The following is a 25,996-nucleotide window of genomic DNA, read 5'->3' as shown; positions in this document are numbered from 1 at the left end:
GTGGTGGTGGTGGTGATGATGGTGGTGGTGATGGTGGTGATAGTGTCGGCGGCAAGTATAAATTTATGCACCATCAATTAAGGTGTCATGGCGGGTGGTGGGGGGGTGTAGGGACACCATGGCATCAATAGTGTGGTCACGGATTGTCAGACCATCAACACTATCTCTCCTCCTCTACCATTGATGTCACGCACCTTCCCTTGTCACCATAAAACACCCCTATACGTGTGCTCTCTCCCCCCCCCCCACACACACACACAATAAAGCAAGTGAACTGGCAGAATGGGCGCAAGAAGAAAACCCTGATGTAATAGGACTCACAGAAACAAAATTGTCAGGAGTCATAACAGATGCTGTGTTTCCAAAGGACTACTATATAGTAAGGAAAGAGAGGGAAGTTACACACACACACACACACACACACACACACACACACACACACACACACACACACACACACACACACACACACACACACACACACACACACACACACACTACGGTGTAGTGAACACACCCAAGAGCCAAAGCAAAGCTTTTAATAATGGAGGACTTCAAACGCGGTCAGATTGATTGGGAAACATTGTACCCAAGTGGATGAGAAATGACATAGATAACTAAGCTTGTAGAAGTGGTAGAGAGAGAGAGTAGTCAGGATAGAGATTGATACTGACATACTCCAGAAGTGGATCGCAAAATGGCTGCTAGAATATAACCCATTCAAATGGGGGATAGGAATAGTAGTGCGAAAAGGCTGAAATGATAGACTGAATTTGTAATCAGAAAACGTCAGACCTGGAAGTGGATATAACCCCTAGAAGCCCACATGTAGAGAACAACATCAGCGGCATATGCCATACTGGCCGAAACATCCGTTTATCCTTCATAAGCTTGGACAAGGGAGCTGTATATATACAACAAAGGTGAGACCAACTCTTGAATATGCATCCCCAGCATGGAACCCTTATTTGATAAAGGACAAGGATGAACTAGAGCAGATCCAAAGATATGTAACGAGACTCGAACCTGAGCTGAAGATTTTGAGCTATGAGGAAAGACTAAGGAAGTGGACCTTACCTAGAGTGTTCACAGTGTTCAAGAGAGAACTGGATAAGCACCTCCAAAGGATACCTGATCAACCAGGCTGTGACTCATACATCAGGCTGCGAACAGCCGCGTCCAACAGCCTGGTTGATCAGTCCGGCAACCAGGAGGCCTGGTCGACGACCGGGCCGCGGGGACGCTAAGCCCCGGAAGCACCTCAAGGTAACCTCAAGGTAGAGGAAAGGAGATATATGGGGGGGGGGGGGAATCGACTTGAGAATGGTCCAGGACGGACCGAAACGTCAAGTCGTCTCTTCACTTTCTAGTGTGTGGTCTGGTCAACATAGCGGGGGACATCACAACGACATTAAAGATTCTAAAGGAACTTGGCAAAGCAGACAAAATGGAAATAGACGCAGAAGTTGGTGATGCTAATTTGATTCAATTTTTTTAAATGTGAATACGCTATGAGCGTTAAAAAAATGACTCATTGCCTTAATCTATGAATGTTGTGAAGGCGGGGCTTGGGAACCTAACTCGACCCCCTGCAAGCACATCTAGGTGAGTACACACAGTGTGTAATATGAACAATGTAGTAGAGGAATAGAAAAGTGTCTCTCTCTCTCTCTCTCTCTCTCTCTCTCTCTCTCTCTCTCTCTCTCTCTCTCTCTCTCTCTCTCTCTCTCTCTCTCTCTCTCTCTCTCTCTCTCTCTCTCTCTCTGTTCAGTCTTAGTACAACTCTTTAGAAACTACAGAACTACTTCAATGTTTACGAAATCACTTAAAAATATCTTCCCACACATCAAGATTGGTGTAGAGAGAGACGGAGAGAGAGAGAGAGAGAGAGAGAGAGAGAGAGAGAGAGAGAGAGAGAGAGAGAGAGAGAGAGAGAGAGAGAGAGAGAGAGAGAGAGAGAACTTACCCCATGTTTTATTTTGAATTTCAGCCAGGTTTGAGTCCTGGACAGGGAGGATTGACTGGGCACCGTTCCTTAATGGTACGCACCTGTTCACCCAGCAGTAATTAATCTCGTTGTAAACCGACTGTTAGGTTGTGTTCTAGGGAAATTTATAAGGATGTGCTACGGGACGGTCGATGTCTGGCAGTAGGAGAGCCACCTGTGTACACCTGTGTACACCTGTGTACACCTGTGTACACCTGTGTACACCTGTGTACACCTGTATACACCGTCATACATACTAAAGTAGGTTTGGTAGTACACATGAAGGTAATGTATTCTTGCCTTTAGTCTATATTGGCTAGGTTTGCTGATAAGGGTGTGTGTGTGTGTGTGTGTGTGTGTGTGTGTGTGTGTGTGTGTGTGTGTGTGTGTGTGTGTGTGTGTGTGTGTACTCACCTATTTGTGCTTGCGGGGGTTGAGCTCTGGCTCTTTGGTCCCGCCTCTCAACTGTCAATCAACTGGTGTACAGGTTCCTGAGCCTACTGGGCACTATCATATCTACACTTGAAACTGTGTATGGAGTCAGCCTCCACCACATCACTGCCTAATGTATTCCATTTGTCAACCACTCTTACACTAAAAAAGTTCTTTCTAATATCTCTGTGGCTCATTTGGGCGCTCAGTTTCCACCTGTGTCCCCTAGTGCGTGTGTGTGCGTGTGTGTGTATGTGTGTGTGTGTCACAGGAACTTAATATCACGGCCCTGTTACTCAGTAAAACCAGTCACTACCTCCTCTCTCTGCCTGGCCACACCCTTCAGGACAATATATCACCGAGATATATCCTTGAGTATATCCGCAATATACCGAGACATCATCATATATGTCCCTTGAGCTTCCTGTGGGAGTGACATTGTCTTGAAATTTGATATGCGGGGATATATTTTGTCAAGAGGAGACTGGGTGTAGTGGTGGTGGAGAACGTGCTATCTAAAGCAGGGTTATAAGGCTAGATAGCGAGGATTGAGTTACAAGATATCAGCTGGACATCAGTTCACTCAAAAGCGTCGACCGTTCTGGATGAATAGGCATAACAAGGGGGATATTTATAAAATACTAAACCTATCAATTTATAATAGGACACGTCAAATTGTTTCAGATTAAAATCAGGAAAGACCTGGGTAAATACTGGTCTGGGAACAGGCTTATTGATTTATGGAACGGATTACTTGGTATCGTAGTAGATGTTGGATCACAGGAGTGTTTCAAGCGCAGGTTAGACTGCGCAGGAAGGCGGCAGGGCATAAAAAGTTCTTTTGTGGCAGTGAGGGGGACTTGAACCGGCGTTCTGATGATTTCCAGACACCTAGGTGCCTGGGGGTGACATCAAATCCCTGTCACTTACCCACAGGCCACAGTGTAGGCGGACCTATCGTAAAAATCCTGGTTGGGCACTGGTCCAGGCTTCCAGAACCTTCCAGTGAATTCACTAGAGTTCCAGGATGATAGACTTTGTCATATCGTGGCTCAGTGGATTAAGGCATGTGCCTCAGGATCTCTAGAAGTTTCAGTAGACTCTCAGGAACCATTGCTTTTTATCCTCTTTGTGATATAGTGGTTTCCGTGTTCTTGCGAGTACCAAGTGTACGGGTTCGAATCCTTACGGCTCCAACTAATTATTTCAGTTAAAGCCTTGAGGATTTCTCTAACACACATCCTTCATTAACTTCTAAACACTAATGAGGTCACTGGGAGCCGTTGTTATAGTATCATTCTGGTGCTAATATATTGCCAACACTAAATCAACTCACATATTAAATTATAACGAGTTTATTTAAACATTGAAATACCTCCCGAATGATAGTTTAGTTTATGCGATTACAAGTCCCTCAAGAAGCTATTACCACCCTCTATGACAAGTCCCTCAAGAAGCTATTACCACCCTCTATGACAAGTCCCTCAAGAAGCTATTACCACCCTCTATGACAAGTCCCTCAAGAAGCTATTACCACCCTCTATGACAAGTCCCTCAAGAAGCTATTACCACCCTCTATGACAAGTCCCTCAAGAAGCTATTACCACCCTCTATGACAAGTCCCTCAAGAAGCTATTACCACCCTCTATGACAAGTCCCTCAAGGGGGCCGCAGAATAGACCTAAAATATGTTATATACCAAAATACTTAACCATTACAATTTACACGAGGCAATTGTATATTACTTAGGCAAATAATAGTAATATTTAATACTAAAGATAAAGAGTAAGGGAAGGGCGAATGGAAGAGTAGGTAGGGAGTGATGAACGAAGGGAAGGTAAGAGGTAAGTGAGGATTAAGGGGAATAGAGGCAAGGGGGAGGGATTGAGTGGGCAAGAAGATAGGGAAGAGTAGAAAGAAGTTGAAATTTGGAATGGGGTGGTTGAGGCATTACGGTACAGGGAGAGATAGGAGGAGGAGGAAGGGAAAGACACAGAGAAGGAAGAGGAATAGGACAAGGAGAAGGATAAGGAGGAGGTGGAGGAGAGTAAGTGTAAATATGTCTATCATTTCCTGTTTGGAGAAGGCCAGACATCGCCCCCCCCTCTCTCTCTCTCTCTCTCTCTCTCTCTCTCTCTCTCTCTCTCTCTCTCTCTCTCTCTCTCTCTCTCTCTCTCTCTCTCTCTCTCTCTCTCTCTCTCTCTCTCTCTCTCTCTCTCTCTCTCTCTCTCTCTCTCTCTCTCTCTCTCTCTCTCTCTCTCTCTCTCTCTCTCTCTCTCTCTCTCTCTCTCTCTCTCTCTCTCTCTCTCGTTTTCTCTCTCTCCAATATGCAGTATTGCAAGACTTCACATGAGCCGGTCGGCCGAGCGGACAGCACGCTGGACTTGTGATCCTGTGGTCCCGGGTTCGATCCCAGGCGCCAGCGAGAACCAATGGGCAGAGTTTCTTTCACCCTATTGTACACCAGTTGATTGACAGTTGAGAGGCGGGACCAAAGAGCCAAAGCTCAACCCCCGCAAGCACAACTAGGTGACTACATGTATTTCTAAACACATGGTATTAGGAAGGACCTTTGACAAGCCGCCGGCTTCCTCGTCGAGGCCACTAGTATTAGTGTCCCTCAGGTAAATTCAGGTAAATTTCGCCTAAGGTGTTACGCTGACATAGGTACACGCCCACTAGGTGCACGCCCACACAGAGGTGCTGAGTGGCCTAGTCTACATAGCCTAGTGTCTCAAGGTTATGCGGTAGACTCGCTCCCAGGACGATGACCTTTGGGGTGAAGGTCTGCCCCGTCCTCGTCTCCCTCTCACCCCCAGAAACCCCCAAAGACAGCCTGACCTTCATTGTCTCTCTGGACCACCTTCCCCAAGATGGCTGACTGACTGACTAGAACAGAAACTTTGGAAAGAATTGATATACTTTAAGAGTCGTGGGACATTGTGTTGAGTTTGTGTGTGTGTGTGTGTGTGTGTGTGTGTGTGTGTGTGTGTGTGTGTGTGTGTGTGTGTGTGTGTGTGTGTGTGTGTGTGTCTGTGTGTGTGTGTGTGTGTGTGTGTGTGAGAGAGAGAGAGGGTCATGGACGGTCAGGGTGTTATCTTTCCCCAAGGTGAAAGGGGCTGACCAGCTCTCTCTCTCTCTCTCTCTCTCTCTCTCTCTCTCTCTCTCAGATTCTCCAACGTAAAGAGACGGAGACAAGAACAATTCTATTATGAGATAATAACTATTTTGAAAGCATTGTTGTGTAGTACACTTGACTGATCACAGAAGTGTACATTTACCTACGTACACACACACACACACACACACACACACACACACACACACACACACACACACACACACACACACACACACACACACACACACACACACAGTTTCAAATGTAGATATGATAGAGCCCAGTAGGCTCAGGAATCTGTACATCAGTTGATTGACGGTTGAGAGGCGGGACCAAAGAGCCAGAGCTCAACCCCCGCAAACACAACTAGGTTAGTACAACTAGGTGAGTACATATATACATACACACGGTCTGACCATGTAATAATAAAAAAAATTAACTTTGCAATCAAGCATGATGCAAGCAACATCTTAGTAACGAGGTCAATGGCTCTCACAGAAATAAAATATTGCAAAAACATTCGCCAAGAATTATGTGCTCGAAGAACATTCTATTTGAAATTGATGGTGGTATGTATAAGGAGGAATGTATAAATGTCGACGATTATTTCTGCAAACTTTTGAGCGCAGGAAGTGGAAGAGTTTTTATATTGCGTTCAACCTAGAGAGAACGCGACACAGGATGAACAACCCAGCGGGTTTTCTTCCTATTGGGGAGTGTTGTACATGCTGCTATGGCGGTGTGTCCACTCACAAGATGAGTGGCGCTGCCCAATAAACTCGCCCCTCGGGGCAAAATTTAAAAAAAAAATTAATTTAGGATATATCTGAGAAGTAATGGACTATGAAAGAAAAACTCCTGAGGGTGACACTGAAAGCATTCTTGGGACGACACTGAAGTTTGTTGTTGTTAAAGATTCGCTACTTGGAACTTTTTGTTCCAAGTAGCACGGGCTATGGTGAGCCCGTAGTGCCTTCGACACTGAAGGCTCTCCTGGGAGCAATGGTAAACAGAGCGGAAATACCAATGATACATGACATATTTTCCCTTGAGTGTTCATCGCTTATTACTGTATGATATACACTCACCAAGAGGTGTATATCCCACTTCTCGGTGTATACGATATACTTTCCGACAGGTGTATATCCCACTTCTCGGTGTATACGATATACTTTCCAACAGGTGTATATCCCACTTCTTGGTGTACAGACATGCTGAGAGTATATTTTTGCCTTGTACTTTGGTAATGTTTTAATGTGTATCTGATGATTGTAAACTGGTTGGGATCTTGATAGCATCTCAGGGTTTATAGGAAGAAATATCCACATACCCATCTTGTGAGCGGTAGTTGACCCCATACCTATCCTGTGAGCGGTAGTTGACCCCATACCCATCCTGTGAGCGGTAGTTGACCCCATACCCATCCTGTGAGCGGTAGTTGACCCCATACCTATCCTGTGAGCGGTAGTGGACCTCATACCCATCCTGTGAGCGGTAGTGGACCTCATACCCATCCTGTGAGCGGTAGTTGACCCCATACCTATCCTGTGAGCGGTAGTGGACCTCATACCCATCCTGTGAGCGGTAGTGGACCTCATACCCATCCTGTGAGCGGTAGTTGACCCCATACCTATCCTGTGAGCGGTAGTGGACCTCATACCCATCCTGTGAGCGGTAGTGGACCTCATACCCATCCTGTGAGCGGTAGTGGACCTCATACCCATCCTGTGAGCGGTAGTGGACCTCATACCCATCCTGTGAGCGGTAGTGGACCTCATACCCACCCTGTGGGCTGTAGTGGACAAGGTTACAGATGCACATAATGGGCTCAGGAACTGAACCCCACAATTCATTTAGGTAACCAAGTTACAGTCTTGATAAGCTAATTAGACAATTTAATTAACTGTTATACCAACAACGGGTTCAAGAACCATCACCAGAACAGTATCTAAGATAAACAACTTACATATATAGTCAGCTGCTTGACTAATTTGATTTGCTTACTCAGAAGACATAAAGAGAGTTATCATATTGGATCCTCAGTGTCCACATAAACTAGGCTATCTTCCTCTGGCACGTATTTAAGATAACCTGTAAATTAAGTGCAGGTAAGATATCTATGTAAAGCCTAGCTACATATTTCAAAACAGGAAACAGAAAAATACACATTGAACAACGCACCGGTCTTGGTAAACAATTCGTTGTGTAAACTGAGAGAGCAAACAGTATGATAAAAAGTGTAAATAAACTCAAAAGTTGTATTATCATAACACAAAGATATTTTTTGGGGTTGATGCTGGAATTTAGGTCAAGATCACGGCACTAGAGTGATGAAGGATTATTCAACACACAAACCAGGAACTGTGTTGAACACGTAAATAATTTTTTGTTTAGATGCTGTGGTTAAATTATTGTTTGGGTATTCTGTATACAAAAATTCTTCTGAGAGGTGTACCGTACTTCTCGATGTATATCATTAAGAGTTTACTTTTGTCCTGGACTATGATGAGGACTAAAGTGTACTTGTTGGCTGGTCAGTAAGTTATTTTGGTGGACTTAATAACCCTCCAGACGTGCGCTCACTTCAAGAAACAAATGAATGACAAGGAAAGTGGATAGGCTACCAAATGGGTTCGGGAACTTTTAGACAAAAATAGAGAGGCTACCAAATGGGTTCGGGAACTTTTAGACAAAAATAGAGAGGCTACCAAATGGGTTCGGGAACTTTTAGACAAAAATAGAGAGGCTACCAAATGGGTTCGGGAACTTTTAGACAAAAATAGAGAGGCTACCAAATGTGTTCGGGAACTTTTAGACAAAAATAGAGAGGCTACCAAATGGGTTCGGGAACTTTTAGACAAAAATAGAGAGGCTACCAAATGGATTCAGGAAACTGGTAGTGAGAAATAACATTAGAACTGAAAGGAAGAAAAACAGACTCCACTAAAAACATTCTAAGTATCAAGTGACATGAGAAATGAACCTGGGGAGATTGTTCTCTGTTAGGCTGTATCCACCCCCACGGGACATGCATTCATGCTTGGAAAAAAATGATAAATATGAAATAGGAAAATATTTCTGCTGAAATACAGTTTTGGGCCATCTGAACCACAGGAGTACACAGTCCTATGTACATTAAACACACTAGTACAAGATCCTGTGAACATAAAACTCATGAGTACAAGATCCTGTGAACATATACAAATTTGAGCTCGATACCAAAACACCTTAGTTTGTAAGGTGAGCAATATGGCCTCCCGGTGCTCTCTCTAGTGTGAATATGTTCCAATGCGGCTCTAGTTTGCATATGTTCAAAGATCTCATTAACTTCTAAATAAACTATGAAACATATACACACAAGAGGGAGAACATCTGGCCGGAAGTGGAGGCTGTATGACCCAACATTTACAACTCATTTTAACCCCCTCAAACAAGATCATTACACACGAAATGACTCGTGATCCAGAAGGCGGGAGAGATTGATAAATAGAAGACGTGGAGGAAGCGTGTTGTGCCAGTCAGCTACTGACCATAAACTACCGTCAGCGTTAACCAAGATGACTAAACACTCTCACAAGGCGCCTTGTGACACCCTGATCCATTTTCTCACAATCCGGAGCCGTCCGCCCCCTACCCGCTACTTTTGTTGTTGTGTAAGCGCTCTGGTGACTCGCTTCCGCGTCTTGTGCTAAACGGCATGTGTGTGTGGCTCATTGTCTGTCCGTTCTTCCATGAGCTTCTTTGGTCGGTCCTGGGGAATCTGGAGGCGATACGCTGCTCGACGCCATCCTGTTGGCGGGTAGTGGCGGTGGAATAGTTAGCGAAGTGGGTCGCCATGGGACGGTGGTGAAAGGTTCCACCTTACACAAATTTGTGTGGGGTGTGGTGGAAGGGTGATGAAGACTCCCTATACCCTTCCCGTTGGCGGTGGTGGAAAGGTTACAGATACATGTACACAGTCTCTACGGAAGGGCGTAAGGATTACTTCAGGAGGCCGGGAGAGGTGCGGTAAAAGAGCACTGACACCTACAGTGGAATATAACTTTAGTTTTAGTGTAATGATTAACTAGACCGGGTACCCGGCGGTGCCCGGGGTAGTCTGTCTTCCCTCTCATCTCCAGTCTTTCGTACCTCTTCCCACATTCCCCCCTATTCTCCTATTTTTCCCTCTTCCCATCTCCTCTCCTCCCTCACTCCCCCCCCTCCCCCATCTTCTAACACTCCCCATTCTCTCAGAAAATATATTATTAAAAAGCACAATATCAACAACATAAGTCTCTCAGAAAATTGATTATTACGAAGCACTGAAAAACTCTATGGAAAACACAGCAAATGTTTCACAAATAACGCCATGAAAATTCCATATGAGGGGGTCTCGATTCGTGCTAATATTTCTTCAAGTATTTAACTTGGGCCGACCCCGACCAACTTTTGTCTATCCTAAATCATTCTCCCTACAAAATTATCGGAGACTAGCCCACAGCATCTACCCTCCAACCATGGACAGACACATTAAATAGATATAGATAAAGCCTCTAATATACAAAGTTGGGTTACAAATGGTTATTGCTGTACATATGTAGAGTCACAAGTACAATAACAACACTACTACTTACTATTCTCACGTCTTTAACCCTTCAACTGCGCCAGAGATAATTGCACCATTTCTCAATAATAATAATAATAATTTATAACAGCATTAGAGAGAGTGTGATTACAATCATTACGGGATACGAATAACGCCTCTGAATGACTGTTACATGAGAGTGTGGTTAAGTTCACTCTCTGGAAAGACGATTAAACTGAGTTATGAGTTAACGGCTGATCATTGTAGCCGCTCGCTAGTAGCCACTCATTGTAAGTCTCCATGCTGTTTATCACCAACACCTCGCAGTAGTTGAGTCAGGGATCACGTGCGAATGGGGTAGTTAACCAGCGATGGGATTTGGGAGGGTTGAGTGCGGATGGGTATTTAAGGTGCATTAAGTGATTAACGGCTAGATGTAAACCCGTTATCTTGAGATGATTTCGGGGCTTTTTAGTGTCCCCGCGGCCCGGTCCTCGACCAGGCCTCCACCCCCAGGAAGCAGCCCGTGACAGCTGACTAACACCCAGGTACCTATTTTTACTGCTAGGTAACAGGGGCATAGGCTGAAAGAAACTCTGCCCATGGTTTCTCGCCGGCGCCTGGGTTCGAACCCGGGACCACAGGATCACAAGTCCAGCGTGCTGTCCGCTCGGCCGACCGGCTCCCTTATAACGTCCAGGTACCTCCTTATAACATTAAAATAAACAAGTATATAATATATAAGGTTAAATCTTTCATTTTCTTCAACGCTGTGGTCGCAAATGAGCGAAATTTATCTTTTATTTTCGACCTGTGTTAGTATTGTTGTTAAAGATTTGCTACCTAGAACAAAAAGTTGCAAGTAGCACGGGCTATGGTGAGCCCGTAGTAGCAAAGTCATTCTTCCGGCTGTGAGTGGATGGTCAGTTTGGTCACCAGGGGTTTTGGCCAGTCAGCTCAGCTTTCAGGATGGTTCAGTGTAAGATCAGTGTTTTGTAATGTTTGTAAGTGGTTAATGTTTGTGTTTATTTAATGTTTATAGTGGGTGGGTGGGGGGGGGGGGGTTTGGGGGTCGGTTGATGATTAATATGGTCACGGTTGGGGTTTATGGGGGGTGGGGTGGGGGGGGGGGGGTGAAGAGGTATGGTGTTTGGGTTAGTAACCCTTATCTACCCTCCCCCCCAGCAACATCACCTTCAGTCCATCATTCCTATCTTCACCTTCACTTTATCAGCATTCTTATCAATTCCTCCTCCTCCTCCCAACATTCACTTTCACCTAATCTCATCTTCTTTCCTCCCCCCCCCCTTCATCTTCTCCTCCAAGCTGTTCTCCTGAATAATACATCGCATTTTGACTTACAATTCCCCCAGGGCCAAAAAAAGATGCAAGTAGCACGGGCTATGGTGAGCCCGTAGTGGACTTACCTGGCACAGGAACGGGACAGGAACTGTCCCGTTTTCTGTTCGAAGGTTAGGTTAGGTTCGGTCAATTTAGTATAACTAATTAATAACGTTGGGAAAGCATGGGAAGAACAGGGGGTACTCTCCCAACCTCACCTTCAGCAATCTTCACCTCGTCCACCTTGAACGAGCAGCCTTCCCTTACTTCCTGTAGCCTCACTTCCTCATATATAGTTTCTAATTGTCTTTCCAAACCATAATTATGTCATTTCGCCGTTTTCTTCTCGCTAGCTACGGTCTTGTTTGTTGAAATACGCGTTCAAAACCTGATTGTCCTGAAGCATTTCGAGTTCCATACACATATATATATATATATATATATATATATATATATATATATATATATATATATATATATATATATATATATATATATGTGTGTATATCACGAAAATAAACACGTGATTAAGAATGTGACAATGTCAGACCACGGAGGAAAAATGAAACAGGAAATTTCCTTAAGTACTTTCGTATATTAAATACATCTTCAGAAGGACCTTCTGAAGATGTATTTAATATACGAAAGTACTTAAGGAAATTTCCTGTTTCATTTTTCCTCCGTGGTCTGACATTGTCATATATATATATATATATATATATATATATATATATATATATATATATATATATATATATATATATATATATATATATTTGTATAGGAACATTTCCTGGATAATAATAATTATTATTATTAGTGTATATTTTTAATCTTCTTTTAATATAAATCAAGTACAAAAATCTGTTTTTGTGGAATATATTGAGAAATTTATAATTCTAGAGGCAATAAGTATTGTGTGTGTTGCAGATGACACAACACTGAACTTTACAATCTTCCATAACTTGCAAAACAATGTCCAATCTCGATTGCGTGGTTATTTTTTATTGATTGTAACGTCAGGTCCGCAGTAAAAGTTTTTATCAAAGATTAACGAGGGAGTGATTTTTGCAGGAGACATTTCTGTGGTCAGGTGTTCTGCTGCTTGTCGAGGATGCTAAGTTAGTGTGTCTGTGATAGGTTTTTGTTTTTAGTTAAGTTAGGGGCTTCGGTGACATGTTTTTGTTTTAGTTAAGTCAGGACTAACTTAACCTAACTTAGGATCAAGTGGTTGGACAATAACGCCTACCTCTCGGGCTGGACTGTAGAGCAACGGTCTCGCTTCATGCAGGTCGGCGTTCAATCCCCAACCGTCCATAAGTGGTTGGGGCACCATTCATTCCCCTCCGTCCCATCCCAAATCCTTATCCTGACCCGTTCCAAGTGCTATATAGTCGTAATGGCTTGGCGCTTTGCCTTGATAATTACATCCTTCCCCCCCCCCCCATCCCCTATCCTATTGCCTCGTTCCCCTCCTCCCTCATCCTCCTTGTAATACTTTCTCCATCCTGCTGTGTCATCCTCCAAGGAGTAAATAGTGAATACATAAAGAGGATGAACTGCCTTGCTGGCTACCTGACGAACTCTCTCTCTCTCTCTCTCTCTCTCTCTCTCTCTCTCTCTCTCTCTCTCTCTCTCTCTCTCTCTCTCTCTCTCTCTCTCTCTCTCTCTCTCTCTCTCTCTCTCTCCTCTCTCTCTCTCTCTCTCTCTCTCTCTCTCTCTCTCTCTCTCTCTCTCTCTCTCTCTCTCTCTCTCTCTCTCTCTCTCTCTCTCTCTCTCATATACACGTGTACCTTTACCCTACATAGACTAACCGGTTATAACCACTGAACTCATCAATGTGCCAGTCATTCTGTTCCGTAATTGTGGTCCAACAAGAGCGGTAACACCCCAGAAGACAATGTTGTGTCGTTTCCTGTGTTATGAGGTTGAGATGCAGCTCCTGGGCTGCGCCTCTTTGCTATATATGTTGGCGTATCTGTTTGTGATTTGTATTAAAGTGTCAGGTTGTTTGCTGTTATGTGTTTATGTTATGTTAAATGTTTACATGTCTTAAAATTTGTGATATGGTCAATTGTAGCTTCTGCTATGTGAGGTTTAGTATCTTTTAAACTCACAGAGTATCTTTAGTATCTTTTTTTTTATCTTCTGCTACTGTGTTTAGTATCCTTGTTCTCTCCTCATACCTCGACAATCTTATAATAATAATATAGGTTTATTCAAGTAAGGTACATACATACAAGAGATTTTACAAAAATTGATAGATTTATCTTATCTTGAGGTTATCTTGAGATGATTTCGGGGCTTTAGTGTCCCCGCGGCCCGGTCCTCGACCAGGCCTCCACCCCCCCCCCAGGAAGCAGCCCGTGACAGCTGACTAACACCCAGGTACCTATTTTACTGCTAGGTAACAGGGGCATAGGGTGAAAGAAACTCTACCCATTGTTTCTCGCCGGATTGTCGACAATCGACTTGAGAATGGTCCAGGACGGACCGAAACGTCGTCGTCCCTTCACCTTCTAGTGTGTGGTCTGGTCAGATACTCATTTGTTTTCAAATTTATGGAGAATGCAAGTTACTAACTTGCTGTGATATACGGAGAAATTATCGTTATGTATCAATGAGAACATTGATGTCTTAGTATCCTGAAAACTTGTTATATTATTAATTAGAATTAGTATATTTATGTGTGTGTGTACTCAGCTGTTTGTGCTTGCGGGGGTTGAGCTGTGGCTCTTTGGCCCCGCCTCTCAACTGTGTGTGTGTGTGTGTGTGTACTCACCTAGTTGTACTCACCTAGTTGTGTTTGCGGGGGTTGAGCTCTGGCTCTTTGGTCCCGCCTCTCAACCGTCAATCAACAGGTGTACAGATTCCTGAGCCTATCGGGCTCTGTCATATCTACACTTGAAACTGTGTATGGAGTCAGCCTCCACCACATCACCCCCTAATGCATTCCATTTGTCAACCACTCTGACATGTGTGTGTGTGTGTGTGTGTGTGTGTGTGTGTGTGTGTGTGTGTGTGTGTGTGTGTGTGTGTGTGTGTGTGTGTATGTGTGTGTGTGTGTGTGAGGACGAATTGCGTACGTGCAGAGTGGGTATGGGGGTAAGTAAGTAAGGGGGGAGTTGGGGGATTGAGAGTGGAGGGAGGAGCTGTTGGCAGACAGTGGGAGGGTGTGTGAATTCCTGGGGATTCCCTACGGTGAATCCAACCAGCAGGTGTACTGTATGTTCCACACCATTCTCCTCTTCTCTCTCTCTCTCTCTCTCTCTCTCTCTCTCTCTCTCTCTCTCTCTCTCTCTCTCTCTCTCTCTCTCTCTCTCTCTCCAAGTACCGGGAGAGAGAGAGTTGTTATCTTCAGTAAGGTTATGCCCCATATGTGTTTAACAACTTCTTCTGCTGTGTTGAATCTAAGTTGAAATCTTATTGGGTTTGTAACTGTGCACTGTGTTAGATAATGTTTCAGTGGTCTGTTGTGGCTGTAACTGTGCACTGTTACATAATGTTCCATGTTCCAGTGGTCTGTCGGGCATTTGTTAATGTGCATTGTGTTAGATAATGTTCCAGTGGTCTGTTGTGGTTGTAACTGTGCAATGTGTTAGATAATGTTCCAGTGGTCTGTTGTGGTTGTAACTGTGTATTGTGTTAGATAATGTTCCAGTGGTCTGTCGGGCATTTCTCCACAGTGCTGATATTTCCTCTCATCTTCCGGAACCTGTAAGCCTATTTTCCATGCACATGGGTATCCAAGCCTGATGTAAGTGCACTTCTGTTGTTCTACTGCTCCCTTTCATCAAACTAAGTGGTTCATTGTTGGTTGAATTCTTGTACCAACCCGCAGATCCTGATGTTGCAACTGCTGTGTTGTGGTCACTGTACATCATCTGCATTCCTCTATCTCAAATTGCTTTTCTTAATCTTTGATAGACTCTGTGGTATGTAAATGTCTACACCCTTATTGTTGCAAGTTTTGCAGCTTCATATGCAATGTCATTCCCTATTATTCCTACATGACTTGGCACCCCATATGTTAAGTATCCAACGGCCTTGATGTTTGAGTGGTTGCATTAAAGCTATGACCTTTATGGTCAAATTGGTGTATGAAGATACAGGTTCTGTATACAGGTACAGGTACTGTATACAGGTACAGGTACTGTATACAGGTACAGGTTCTGTATACAGGTGTTATAAGTTAATTAGTTCTGAATAAATGATAGTCACGCCAGAACAGATAAGATTGATAACTAACACTGGTGGTGGTCGAACTATTTATGGCGGGTTTCTGTTGTCGATGATGATAAAAACTTTTTCTTGACGAGACAATTTGATTACGTGGAAGTGGAGCATATTAGACAGGTAGCTGTGAGTCTATTGTCTATACGACAGGAAGTTTGTTGTCTATGATGAAAAGGAGGGCGTTTTCTACAGTCAAGGTTGCTCATTTTCTATAGTTAAAGGGGGCTTGGCACACCGCTGCAAGCTATGTAATTTTTATATGTGTGCATTACGTAGAGGGAATAGCAGTGTGACAGGGGCTGGTGAGTTTGTGGGGGCAGTGATGGACATGGAGAAATCTTACACTTTCCAAACGATTTACAGTCATTATCTGTAAATCGTTAGTTGTGACGCTACCCTTTGGATTATGTGTGATTTACCAACCTCGGGAGGGGTAACTTACTTAGGAACCCTTACTGTAGTCTCGAATATGGTCCAGGATTAATGTACTAAACCCTGTTGCATTAGCTTGGACTGGGGTACATTTTTATAATCTATAATGCTTACATACATGTACACATAGGCTCAGGATTGTATGTACACCAGTATTGGTGTACACCAGTACACATACACAATCTGTACACCAGTTGATTGACGGTTGAGAGGCGGGACCAAAGAGCCGAAGCCCAACCCCTCCGTAAGCACACTTGGGCGAGTACACATACAAATGTAGATTTCACAAACATTAACATAAATGCATTCGTACGTAAGCATATGTATATAATGATATATACATCCATAAATACATTAATTAATTCACATATACTTTTATACATAAAAACACACACACTTTAATTTCATGATTTATGACAGCTGATCAACGCACCTGGATATGTAATCGACGATTACTCATTAATAATTCAGATTAATTAAGTTTCTCATCCATGTATACACTCTACATGTTTATACACAAGTGAAACATGCGTACAAAAAAGTAATGCAATTATCAGCAAACATAGAGAAAGGGAAGACTATAAGCTATTGACAAATGTCCTTCAATCATCTGAATATCTGAAGGTCAAAAAATGTACAAATCGGACGCCTCACCGAACACAAACAAAGGGGTTGACTTTGCTCACTTTCCAGGGAATATTCTGGCCGTATTTCCACCGGCTAGTTGTAAACACCATGCTGGAAATATATATATATACTTATATACTTAATATATACTTAAATATAAATGTCTCACGGTCTTATAGTAGTATATATAGACCCACAATTGAGTTTATTGTTACATATTTTGTTCTGGTCTGTGTTTTGTAGTTCTACCTTGGATGATCAGTCCGGCAACCAGGAGGCCTGGTCTACGACCGGGCCACAGGGACGCTAAGCCCCGGAAGCACCTCAAGGTAACCTCAAGGTAAGGTCAAGGTCTACAGGTTCACAGGCTGTAGAGGGTCAAGGTTGGCTACTGGAGGGAGTCAGTGTGTGGAAATATGTGAGTAATTTAATATGCACTAGAGGAAGTTAATCAGAATTTAATGGATGAATTCAACGAGGATGTGGTGCGGGAAAGTCATTGCGTACACATTAGATGAATTCACAAAGTGTGTACAGGAGAAAGTCAATGATTGTATGCAAGGTAAAACCAACAAACTTGTGGAAGAAAAAATATATAAGTTTGTCCTGAAAAAACTACTAAAACCACGTTAGTCATTACCTGTGGAGTCAAATATTTTATGTTAAAAAGATTTGAAGTCCATTGTGTTCTGATTCCCTTGTTTACTTAACACATCTATTTATGAGTAACTCGCAACTTTGGATGAGAAGGCCAACAGTCGATCAATTCACACTGTCACTCTTGATTGACGGATGTGAATCATGGTCACTGCATGCAGAAAACACTAAATTATTTACTCCTAAACACCAAGGCCTCTGAGAAGGACAGGTCGTTTGAAAGAAAACGAGTGAGATTCACCGCTAACTAAAGTCAAATATATAATAATGACGAGGGGTTGTTTAAATGATGCTATTTTTGCCTTTATTTTAATATTATTGATTATAAAGGCGATGATCTTGTAAAATAAATCCTGTCAGAACAACTTGGTTGCTCCCCGTGGATACACAGGTCTGCTTTCATGCAAGTCTCCAATCAGTGGGATGATCTTGAATCCTGAGGCCCTCAGACTAGATCCTTGATAAAATAATAATAATAATATAATAATAATAATAATAATATTTATTTAGGCAAAGGTACATACATAAAGAGATTTCACAAAGTTTGTTTGCTTTATAGATAAGAGCTAGTACATACAATGCCTAAAGCCACTATTACGCAAAGCGTTTCGGGCAGGAAAAAACACTACTGACTAAAGCTTAAAACTAATGGGTAAAAAGAAAAAAATGCGTTGAGTACAAATAAAAATAGAGGTAAAAGAGGGGGGAACATTGTTGAAAAAACAGCACAAATACAATTACAAATTATTACAGAAAATTACATTAAAACAGCGTTGATTTGAAAAACAAAAAAACAAACAAAAAACATACATGGGTTGACAATAGAGAGGTAAGGTAGGTTACAGGGAATTTATTAGGTATAGCTTCGTTTTTAACTTAAACTGGTTGAGAGAGGTACAGTCTTTAACATGGTTGGGAAGGTCATTCCACATTCTGGGCCCCTTGATTTGTAGAGCATTTCTGGTTTGATTAAGTCGTACTCTAGGAATATCAAAACTGTATTTATTTCTGGTGTGGTGCTCATGGGTTCTGTTACAACCTTCTATGAAGGTTGTAACTATGTAACCTTCTATGAAGGTTGTAACTATGTAACTATGATGTAACTATGTAACCTATGATGTAACTATGTAACTATGATGTAACTATGTAACTATGATGTAACTATGTAACCTTCTATGAAGGTTGTAACTATGAAGGAAAAGATAATAGTCTACCTGGGACAGTTCAATGGTGGAGAGGCCATGCTTCGTTCTCCAACGTCGCAACAGACCGCCTTCACAGATGTGCGTGCCTTTACAGATGTGGGTGCCTTTACAGATGTGGGTGCCTTCACAAGCTGTGCCTGAGTCTGTAACGGGCACTCGGCGTAGACCCAGAGACCCTTTGTATGACAGTGGTCCTCTGCCTTCGTGCCCTAAATTCACGCTCAATGTCAGTGTTCTTGCAGTAAATTGAAAGCCGACCAATATGGATTGCATGGTCTGCATTGCGAGTACTCAAAGAGTTGTCATGCAAGACACAGTGTTGTAAATGACATCTTCAAGAGGAGCCTGGCTACAGGCAAGTGACCAGTAGAGAGCGGCGAGTTCTTCAGTTCGAAAGGCTTGAGAGTCTTGTGCACGGCCCAGATGCAATCACAATATATCCCTGGAGGATTGGCTGATAGCTGGCGTTGAACTATGTGTATCCACCCTGGCTTATGTATATAACTCTATCAGCGTTAGTTGAGCAGGTAGCGCCGCTAATGATGTGGAAGATGGTAGATCCAATAGGTATAGCGCACTAGGCTATCTGTACACATTTGCCCGAAACGCTTTGCGTAATAGTGGCTTTAGGCATTGTATGTACTAGCCCTATCTATAAATCCATCACTCTGTAAAATCTCTTGTATGTATGTACCTTACCTAAATAAACATTTGATTTTTTTTATTTTGATTTGTCGCCATGGCACCAGAGACCTTTGGCTCCTGGAGGAAGCGTATCATAAACTTTCTCAAAGAAGTTGGGACGTCGCTCACTGAAACTACCAGTTAAGAAAGGGCGGCTAGTTTCTTGTTTCAGCGCCACTGTGTGATGATCCAGAGAAGAAACGCCTACTGTGTCCTCAATTCTTGCCCTGAATCCGACAAGTTCCAATAGATTCACAGCCATTGATCATTCATTGCACTCCTTAACGTGTGACGTTTCACTATGTTGAACAAAGCAAAGAAAAAAATATTTATACATCGGAAAACCTCTCGTAAAAAGAGCACAAAGGCAAGCTAGAAAGAATCCTATGGGACCCAACAAGGCTTGTGCCGGAGACGAGAGGATTGACCTCTGAGGAAACGCTGTAGCAGCTAAACTACATATTAACAGAGAGGGAATACAGGTACCTACCATGTTACATAATTCCCAGGATAATTAACAAGGTTATCTTCTTCTATCTTGAGATTATCTTGAGATGATTTCGGGGCTTTTTTTAGTGTCCCTGCGGCCCGGTCCTCGACCAGGCCTCCACCCCCAGGAAGCAGCCCGTGACAGCTGACTAACACCCAGGTACCTATTTTACTGCTAGGTAACAGGAGCATAGGGTGAAAGAAACTCTGGCCATTGTTTCTCTCCGGCGCCCGGGATCGAACCCGGGACCACAGGATCACAAGTCCAGTGTGCTGTCCACTCGGCCGACCGGCTCCCCCCAGCTAAGCTAAGCAACATGAGAATTGGGAGTCATTGTGATTGATAACCCACAGCCGCAGCCCAGGATCTAACACTCAACCCCCACAAGCACATTTATGCAAGCACACATGTCTAGTTTTAAAAGTAGATATGATAGGGAAATAGGAGACATTGCTGTAAACAACCGATGGCTAGAAAGGCGGGATGCAAGTCAGTGCTCAATCCTGTAGGCACAAATAGGTGAACACACACACACACACACACACACACACACACACACACACACACACACACACACAGGAGGGGGCACAAGAGCTGGAACTGAACCACGCGAACACTCTTAAGCATAAAATTCGTGAATACACAGACATCCTCCTCATGCGCATACGCACGCACGTATGCGCATGTCACCTTCCCGTCCTCCCTACCCCTCCCCCTTCCCCAAACCCACCAATCAGCGCCGCCGTAGACTCCCGCGCTGCCACACAACCAATCAGCGCCGGCCGAGCAGAGAATTTCCGGGGAAGAAGGGAGGAGGTCAAGCAACAGCCAAAATCAGGAAGGAAATCAAATATCACTCTCAGTTTCGCGCTTGCCGGGGCTGTGTGAGGAAGTCCTCCTGAGGTTCACAGGCGCCTTATAAGTACAAGGTAATGTTACATCTCGTGTGTCATCTTCAAGTCAGTTACTAAGAATCAGTGAATCATGTCCTTGGAAAGGTTGAATGACTAGTTTCGTGTGTTTTTTTTTTTTGGGGCGCGCGACTGGAGGTGTGGCATCTTTCAAATGTTTTTTGGTTAGCGAAGTGCTTTCAGGAAATGTATATAATATATATTATTGGGTGGTGCAGAGTTTGAAATAACATAGATGGTTTGATAATATTCATGTTTAACGTCTCGCAGAAAATTTACGTTTTTGTAGGAAAATTTTTTATACCGTCAAGATGGGATTGTTTAGATTAAAATGAGGTGAAACATCTTTTAAATTTCAGTGTTTAGCGTTGATAACTCTGGGTTTAGTTTAGATAGCAGGTGGCTTAGCTATCATAACAAGTAGTTTAGCTTAGATAGCAGGTGGTTTATCTTAGATAGCAAATGGTTTAGCTTTCATTACACGTTGTTGAGCTCAGTAGCCCGTCCTCGTAAGGTTTTCCCAACGTCAAGAAACTATCGTACTAAAGTGGCCTTATCCTAGCCTACCAGAGGTCCCAAAACAGAAAACGGGACAGAATGTCACTTTCGCGAGCCGCTTCCGTTTTCTAGTACGATGATTTTTGGCCTTTAAGCAGAGTATATGTCAAAATACGACGTTCTATTAGGAGGACGCGTTCGAGATCAGATAGCAGTTCGATATAGCTTAGATAGCAAGTTGTTAATCTTTGATTATATGGTTTAGCTTTAAGTAGAAGATAACTTAGCTTAACTAACTGATGGCTTTGCTTAAATAGCAGATAGCTTAGCCTAAATAATAAATGTATAAGCTTCAATAACAGTTAACTTAGTTTAGATAACAAAAGTTGGTTAGCGTAAATGCATTATTTTATCTATAATTATTATTTTAATTATTTTTTTGTTTTAATTTGCTGTGTTTTGTGATTCGTGCATTCAACATGGAGTTTGGCATATTCCTAGCGTCTCGGATCAAGCAGACTGTGTGAGGCTGTCATCGGACTGCTGATCAAGCGGTTAATAAGTTGGTCTGGTTATAGAGACCAAGTGGGGGGGGGGGTCGTTGGGGTGGAGATATAGAAAGAAAGAAAGAGAGAGAGAGAGAGAGAGAGAGAGAGAGAGAGAGAGAGAGAGAGAGAGAGAGAGAGAGAGAGAGAGAGACAGACAGAGAGAGACAGAGAGAGAGAGAGAGAGAGAGAAACACATTTAAATGAGTAGATACAAAAAAGGTTAAAAAAGTATTCAACAAAACACAAAGTTTGGTATAATTACGTGCAAAAAAAACTAATTAGAAGGAAACTAACCTCAACACCTGTAATAATAATATAAATTTAACAGTAGTATTACAAGTATTGTACTTGTAGCATTAGAAGTATTAAAAATAACACTATTAATGTTATTAATATCAAATATTAATATTAATAACATTGTATTAATATTAAATAACACAACAGTAATTCCAGGGCAATTTGATCAAATTCATTTTGTATAAATATGCGTATGTATTAAAATTTCTATTACGCGATCTAAATGACTAAAAAAAAGAGAGAAAAAACATATATTTTACATAATAAGAATGCGGAAGTCCGGCCGCCTCAGTAACAGCTTGGACTTATTAGGAATTCAATTATATTTGATAGTTGGTCGGTTAAAGCGGTAGCCTATTTTTCCAGCGGTTCATAGACTTGCACCCATATACTGATCATGTCTTAAAGCTGTGCTACCTATAGCGAAGAGGGAACTATATTATATACAGAAAGTGAAGGTTATGTCGAGTATACTAAGGCAAAAAAACCTGTTTATATTTTTTGTCTGTCTGGTGGGCGTTTGGAGCAAGAAGGGCAGGAGCAAGATGTCATCACTACTCTTGTGGGTTTTACTTGTTCCTGTGAGTGTGTGTTTGTTTGTTGGTGTAGTTGTTCCTCTCTCTGTGTGTATTTGTTCTTATGGGCTGTAATTTGTTCTTTTGAGACTATTTGGGCCTGGGTGTGTTCCGTTGATTGTGGGGGCAGGTGTTCATTGACTTCCTAGTTCCCTTGAGTGGCTTTATTTGTTTATGTGAGTGTATATTTGCTTGCTGGTGTGTTTGTTCCTTTGAGGAACAAAAACACAGTGAGGGACGCTTGTGTTGGTGGGTATATTGGTCCCGGAGTGACCATATGGTTCCGGGTTCGCTTCTTCCTTCCTAAGTACTTTTGTTTTTGTTAATTTACATGTTCTTATGTATGTATTTGCTTCTCGGTTATATTTGTTCTCGCGAATACTTCTCTATGTAAGTGTACTTGGTTCATCTATTGTACTTATGACAATATATATTTCAGTCTACTTATTCCTGTTAGCTCTATGAGTGTATTTGTTCATTTTTAAGTGTATTTGCTCTTGTGAATGCATTTCTAACTGTGACTATTTTCATGACTGTGAGCTAATGGTTTGATCTGATTTTTTGTTTAAATCACATAAAATTTGTTTGTCACCCAAGCCACAATTCTATATATTGAGACGTTTTATCACGATTTTTTTTTATTTTTTTTCGAGATTTATAAGAGAAGACATTTTATAAATATTTTTCGTATTTATAAAGAAACAATTTCTTTATAAATACGAAAGTATTTATAAATATATTGTGTACAAAATTATTATAGATTTAACTGGGGATAATTTGTGTTTAGGTGAAATACATATGTGGTGGTTTCTAGTACAAAATTGTAGTACAAATATTTAGGCAAAGTTATAAAAATATTTTATATGAGACATAATTCATTAAAATCTTAAAAAATGCAATTGATAAAAATGTTATTAAATATATTTTCTTATTAAAGAATCGAAATGAAACTATGCAGGACGCAAAAAAAAAAACTAGTATTAAATTTGAAAATAGTAAAATAGCAATGGTTAAATTTAGCATGGTAAAATAACTTCATGTTAAACTAATATCTCGTTAAATTGACATTTTTTTAAATTAATATGTTAAATACGCATTGAGAACAGATAACAGAAACCACTTTAATTAGTAATAGAAGTGGCAAATAACCTACTAACAGACGTAGCAGAAATAGTAAATAGCCTAGTAACAATAGCAGCAGTGGTTGTGTAAAATAGAATTAAAAGTCTCAAAATAAAGAAGGGGAGTGCAAAACTGAGAGAGAGAGAGAGAGAGAGAGAGAGAGAGAGAGAGAGAGAGAGAGAGAGAGAGAGAGAGAGAGAGAGAGAGAGAGAGAGAGAGAGAGTGAGTGAGAGAGAGAGAGAGAGTGTACGAAGTAGACCCAGACTGCGAAATAGAGAGAGAGAGAGAGAGTGAGAGAGAGAGAGAGAGTGTACGAAGTAGACCCAGACTGCGAAATAGAGAGAGAGAGAGTAGAGAATCAAGTGAGAGAGGAAGAATGACTGACATTGACCTTAAGCACTTGACCCTTTCCAAACCGGTTTTATTCCTGTGTTGCCAACCACCGGAGCCCAAACGATTTAGATTGAGACGAGTCATGTTAAGAATAATGTTTGGGATTGATTAGGCTTTTGGTTGGTTTTTGTCCTATACGGCGTCAAAGATTCCGATGGTGCCGATAATTAGATTCGATTGTCATTTTGTCGAGTCTGATCCTGTGTTGTGGTGTCTGATCCTGTGTTGTGGTGTCTGATCCTGTGTTGTGGTGTCTGATCCTGTGTTATGGTGTCTGATCCTGTGTTATAGTGTCTGATCCTGTGTTATGGTGTCTGATCCTGTGTTGTGGTGTCTGATCCTGTGTTATGGTGTCTGATCCTGTGTTATAGTGTCTGATCCTGTGTTATGGTGTCTGATCCTGTGTTATAGTGTCTGATCCTGTGTTATGGTGTCTGATCCTGTGTTATGGTGTCTGATCCTGTGTTGTGGTGTCTGATCCTGTGTTGTGGTGTCTGATCCTGTGTTGTGGTGTCTGATCCTGTGTTATGGTGTCTGATCCTGTGTTATAGTGTCTGATCCTGTGTTATGGTGTCTGATCCTGTGTTGTGGTGTCTGATCCTGTGTTGTGGTGTCTGATCCTGTGTTGTGGTGTCTGATCCTGTGTTGTGGTGTCTGATCCTGTGTTATGGTGTCTGATCCTGTGTTGTGGTGTCTGATCCTGTGTTGTGGTGTCTGATCCTGTGTTGTGGTGTCTGATCCTGTGTTATGGTGTCTGATCCTGTGTTATGGTGTCTGATCCTGTGTTATGGTGTCTGATCCTGTGTTATGGTGTCTGATCCTGTGTTATGGTGTCTGATACCATAACCACCAGTTTTTCCAGCATGTTCTTAGGGTTTGAATATGAGCTTCTTACTTTGCACTATTTCAAAACCTTTCAGCAGTCAAAACATGCAGTCTCTCTCTCTCTCTCTCTCTCTCTCTCTCTCTCTCTCTCTCTCTCTCTCTCTCTCTCTCTCTCTCTCTCTCTCTCTCTCTCTCTCTCTCTCTCTCTCTCTCTCACGCACCCATTGACCTACCGACCTTCCGCAAGCGTCAGACCGCATGCAATCCTTGTGTGAATCCAAGGATTCCCACTTTCAGTCACAGAAGTCGTGACCTTTGTAACAGGAAATAACCCCATCTCTCCCTCAAGGCAGTTGTGTGGCCCAAGACACTGAATCTTAAGTTAATGATACCTAGGATCATCAAGACTGTTGTTGTCTTCTTCTTCATCAATGTCCTGGCTGAATGTTAATGAGTTATGGATAGATTTGCGTAAGGGAGGAGTGGATAATGGTTGACTGAGGTGGAGTGACAAGAGAACAAAAAAGATGTCTCGATAAAGGAGATGATAATTATTATCCACAGCCCCGCTCCAGTGCCAGGTAAGTCCACTACGGGCTCACCATAGCCCGTGCTACTTGCCCCGCTCCTGTGCCAGGTAAGTCCACTACGGGCTCACCATAGCCCGTGCTACTTGCCCCGCTCCTGTGCCAGGTAAGTCCACTACGGGCTCACCATAGCCCGTGCTACTTGCCCCGCTCCTGTGCCAGGTAAGTCCACTACGGACTCACCATAGCCTGTACCACTTGCCCCGCTCCTGTGCCAGGTAAGTCCACTACGGACTCACCATAGCCTGTACCACTTGCCCCGCTCCTGTGCCAGGTAAGTTACGGGCTCACCATAGCCCGTGCTACTTGGAACTTGTTCCAAGTTAGCTCAATCAACAACAACAAGGAGATGAGCATCTAACACTCTCATCTCTCTCTCTCGTCTCCTCAGATCAGGATGCTGGACAGCCTACCAGTGCGCCATCTCCTCCCTACCATGCTGCCCCTACTTCGTGTCCTCC

The 25,996-nt window shown here is 42.5% G+C and overlaps 1 protein-coding gene across 2 annotated transcripts in view; it reads left to right on the top strand.

The window, feature by feature from the left end:
* Window positions 1-25,996, top strand: part of LOC123753083 (glucose dehydrogenase [FAD, quinone]-like) — a 67,201-nt gene that overhangs the window by 24,474 nt on the left and 16,731 nt on the right. The window contains exons 1-2 of one of the 2 annotated variants that reach the window (XM_069303407.1): window positions 20,638-20,708; window positions 25,927-25,996. The exon at window positions 25,927-25,996 is cut by the window's right edge and continues 81 nt beyond it. In XM_069303407.1, the coding sequence (XP_069159508.1) occupies window positions 25,933-25,996 (64 nt within the window). In that variant the 5' untranslated portion in view covers window positions 20,638-20,708; window positions 25,927-25,932. Of the gene's footprint in view, window positions 1-20,637; window positions 20,709-25,926 lie in introns of those variants that run through there. The other variant, XM_069303406.1, reaches the window with a different exon arrangement.

The sequence above is a fragment of the Procambarus clarkii genome, chromosome 50, assembly GCF_040958095.1.
Source record: "Procambarus clarkii isolate CNS0578487 chromosome 50, FALCON_Pclarkii_2.0, whole genome shotgun sequence".
NCBI lineage: Eukaryota > Metazoa > Arthropoda > Malacostraca > Decapoda > Cambaridae > Procambarus > Procambarus clarkii.
The sequence above is the reverse complement of the archived record's forward strand: the minus strand, read 5'-3'. Positions and strand labels throughout refer to the sequence as shown.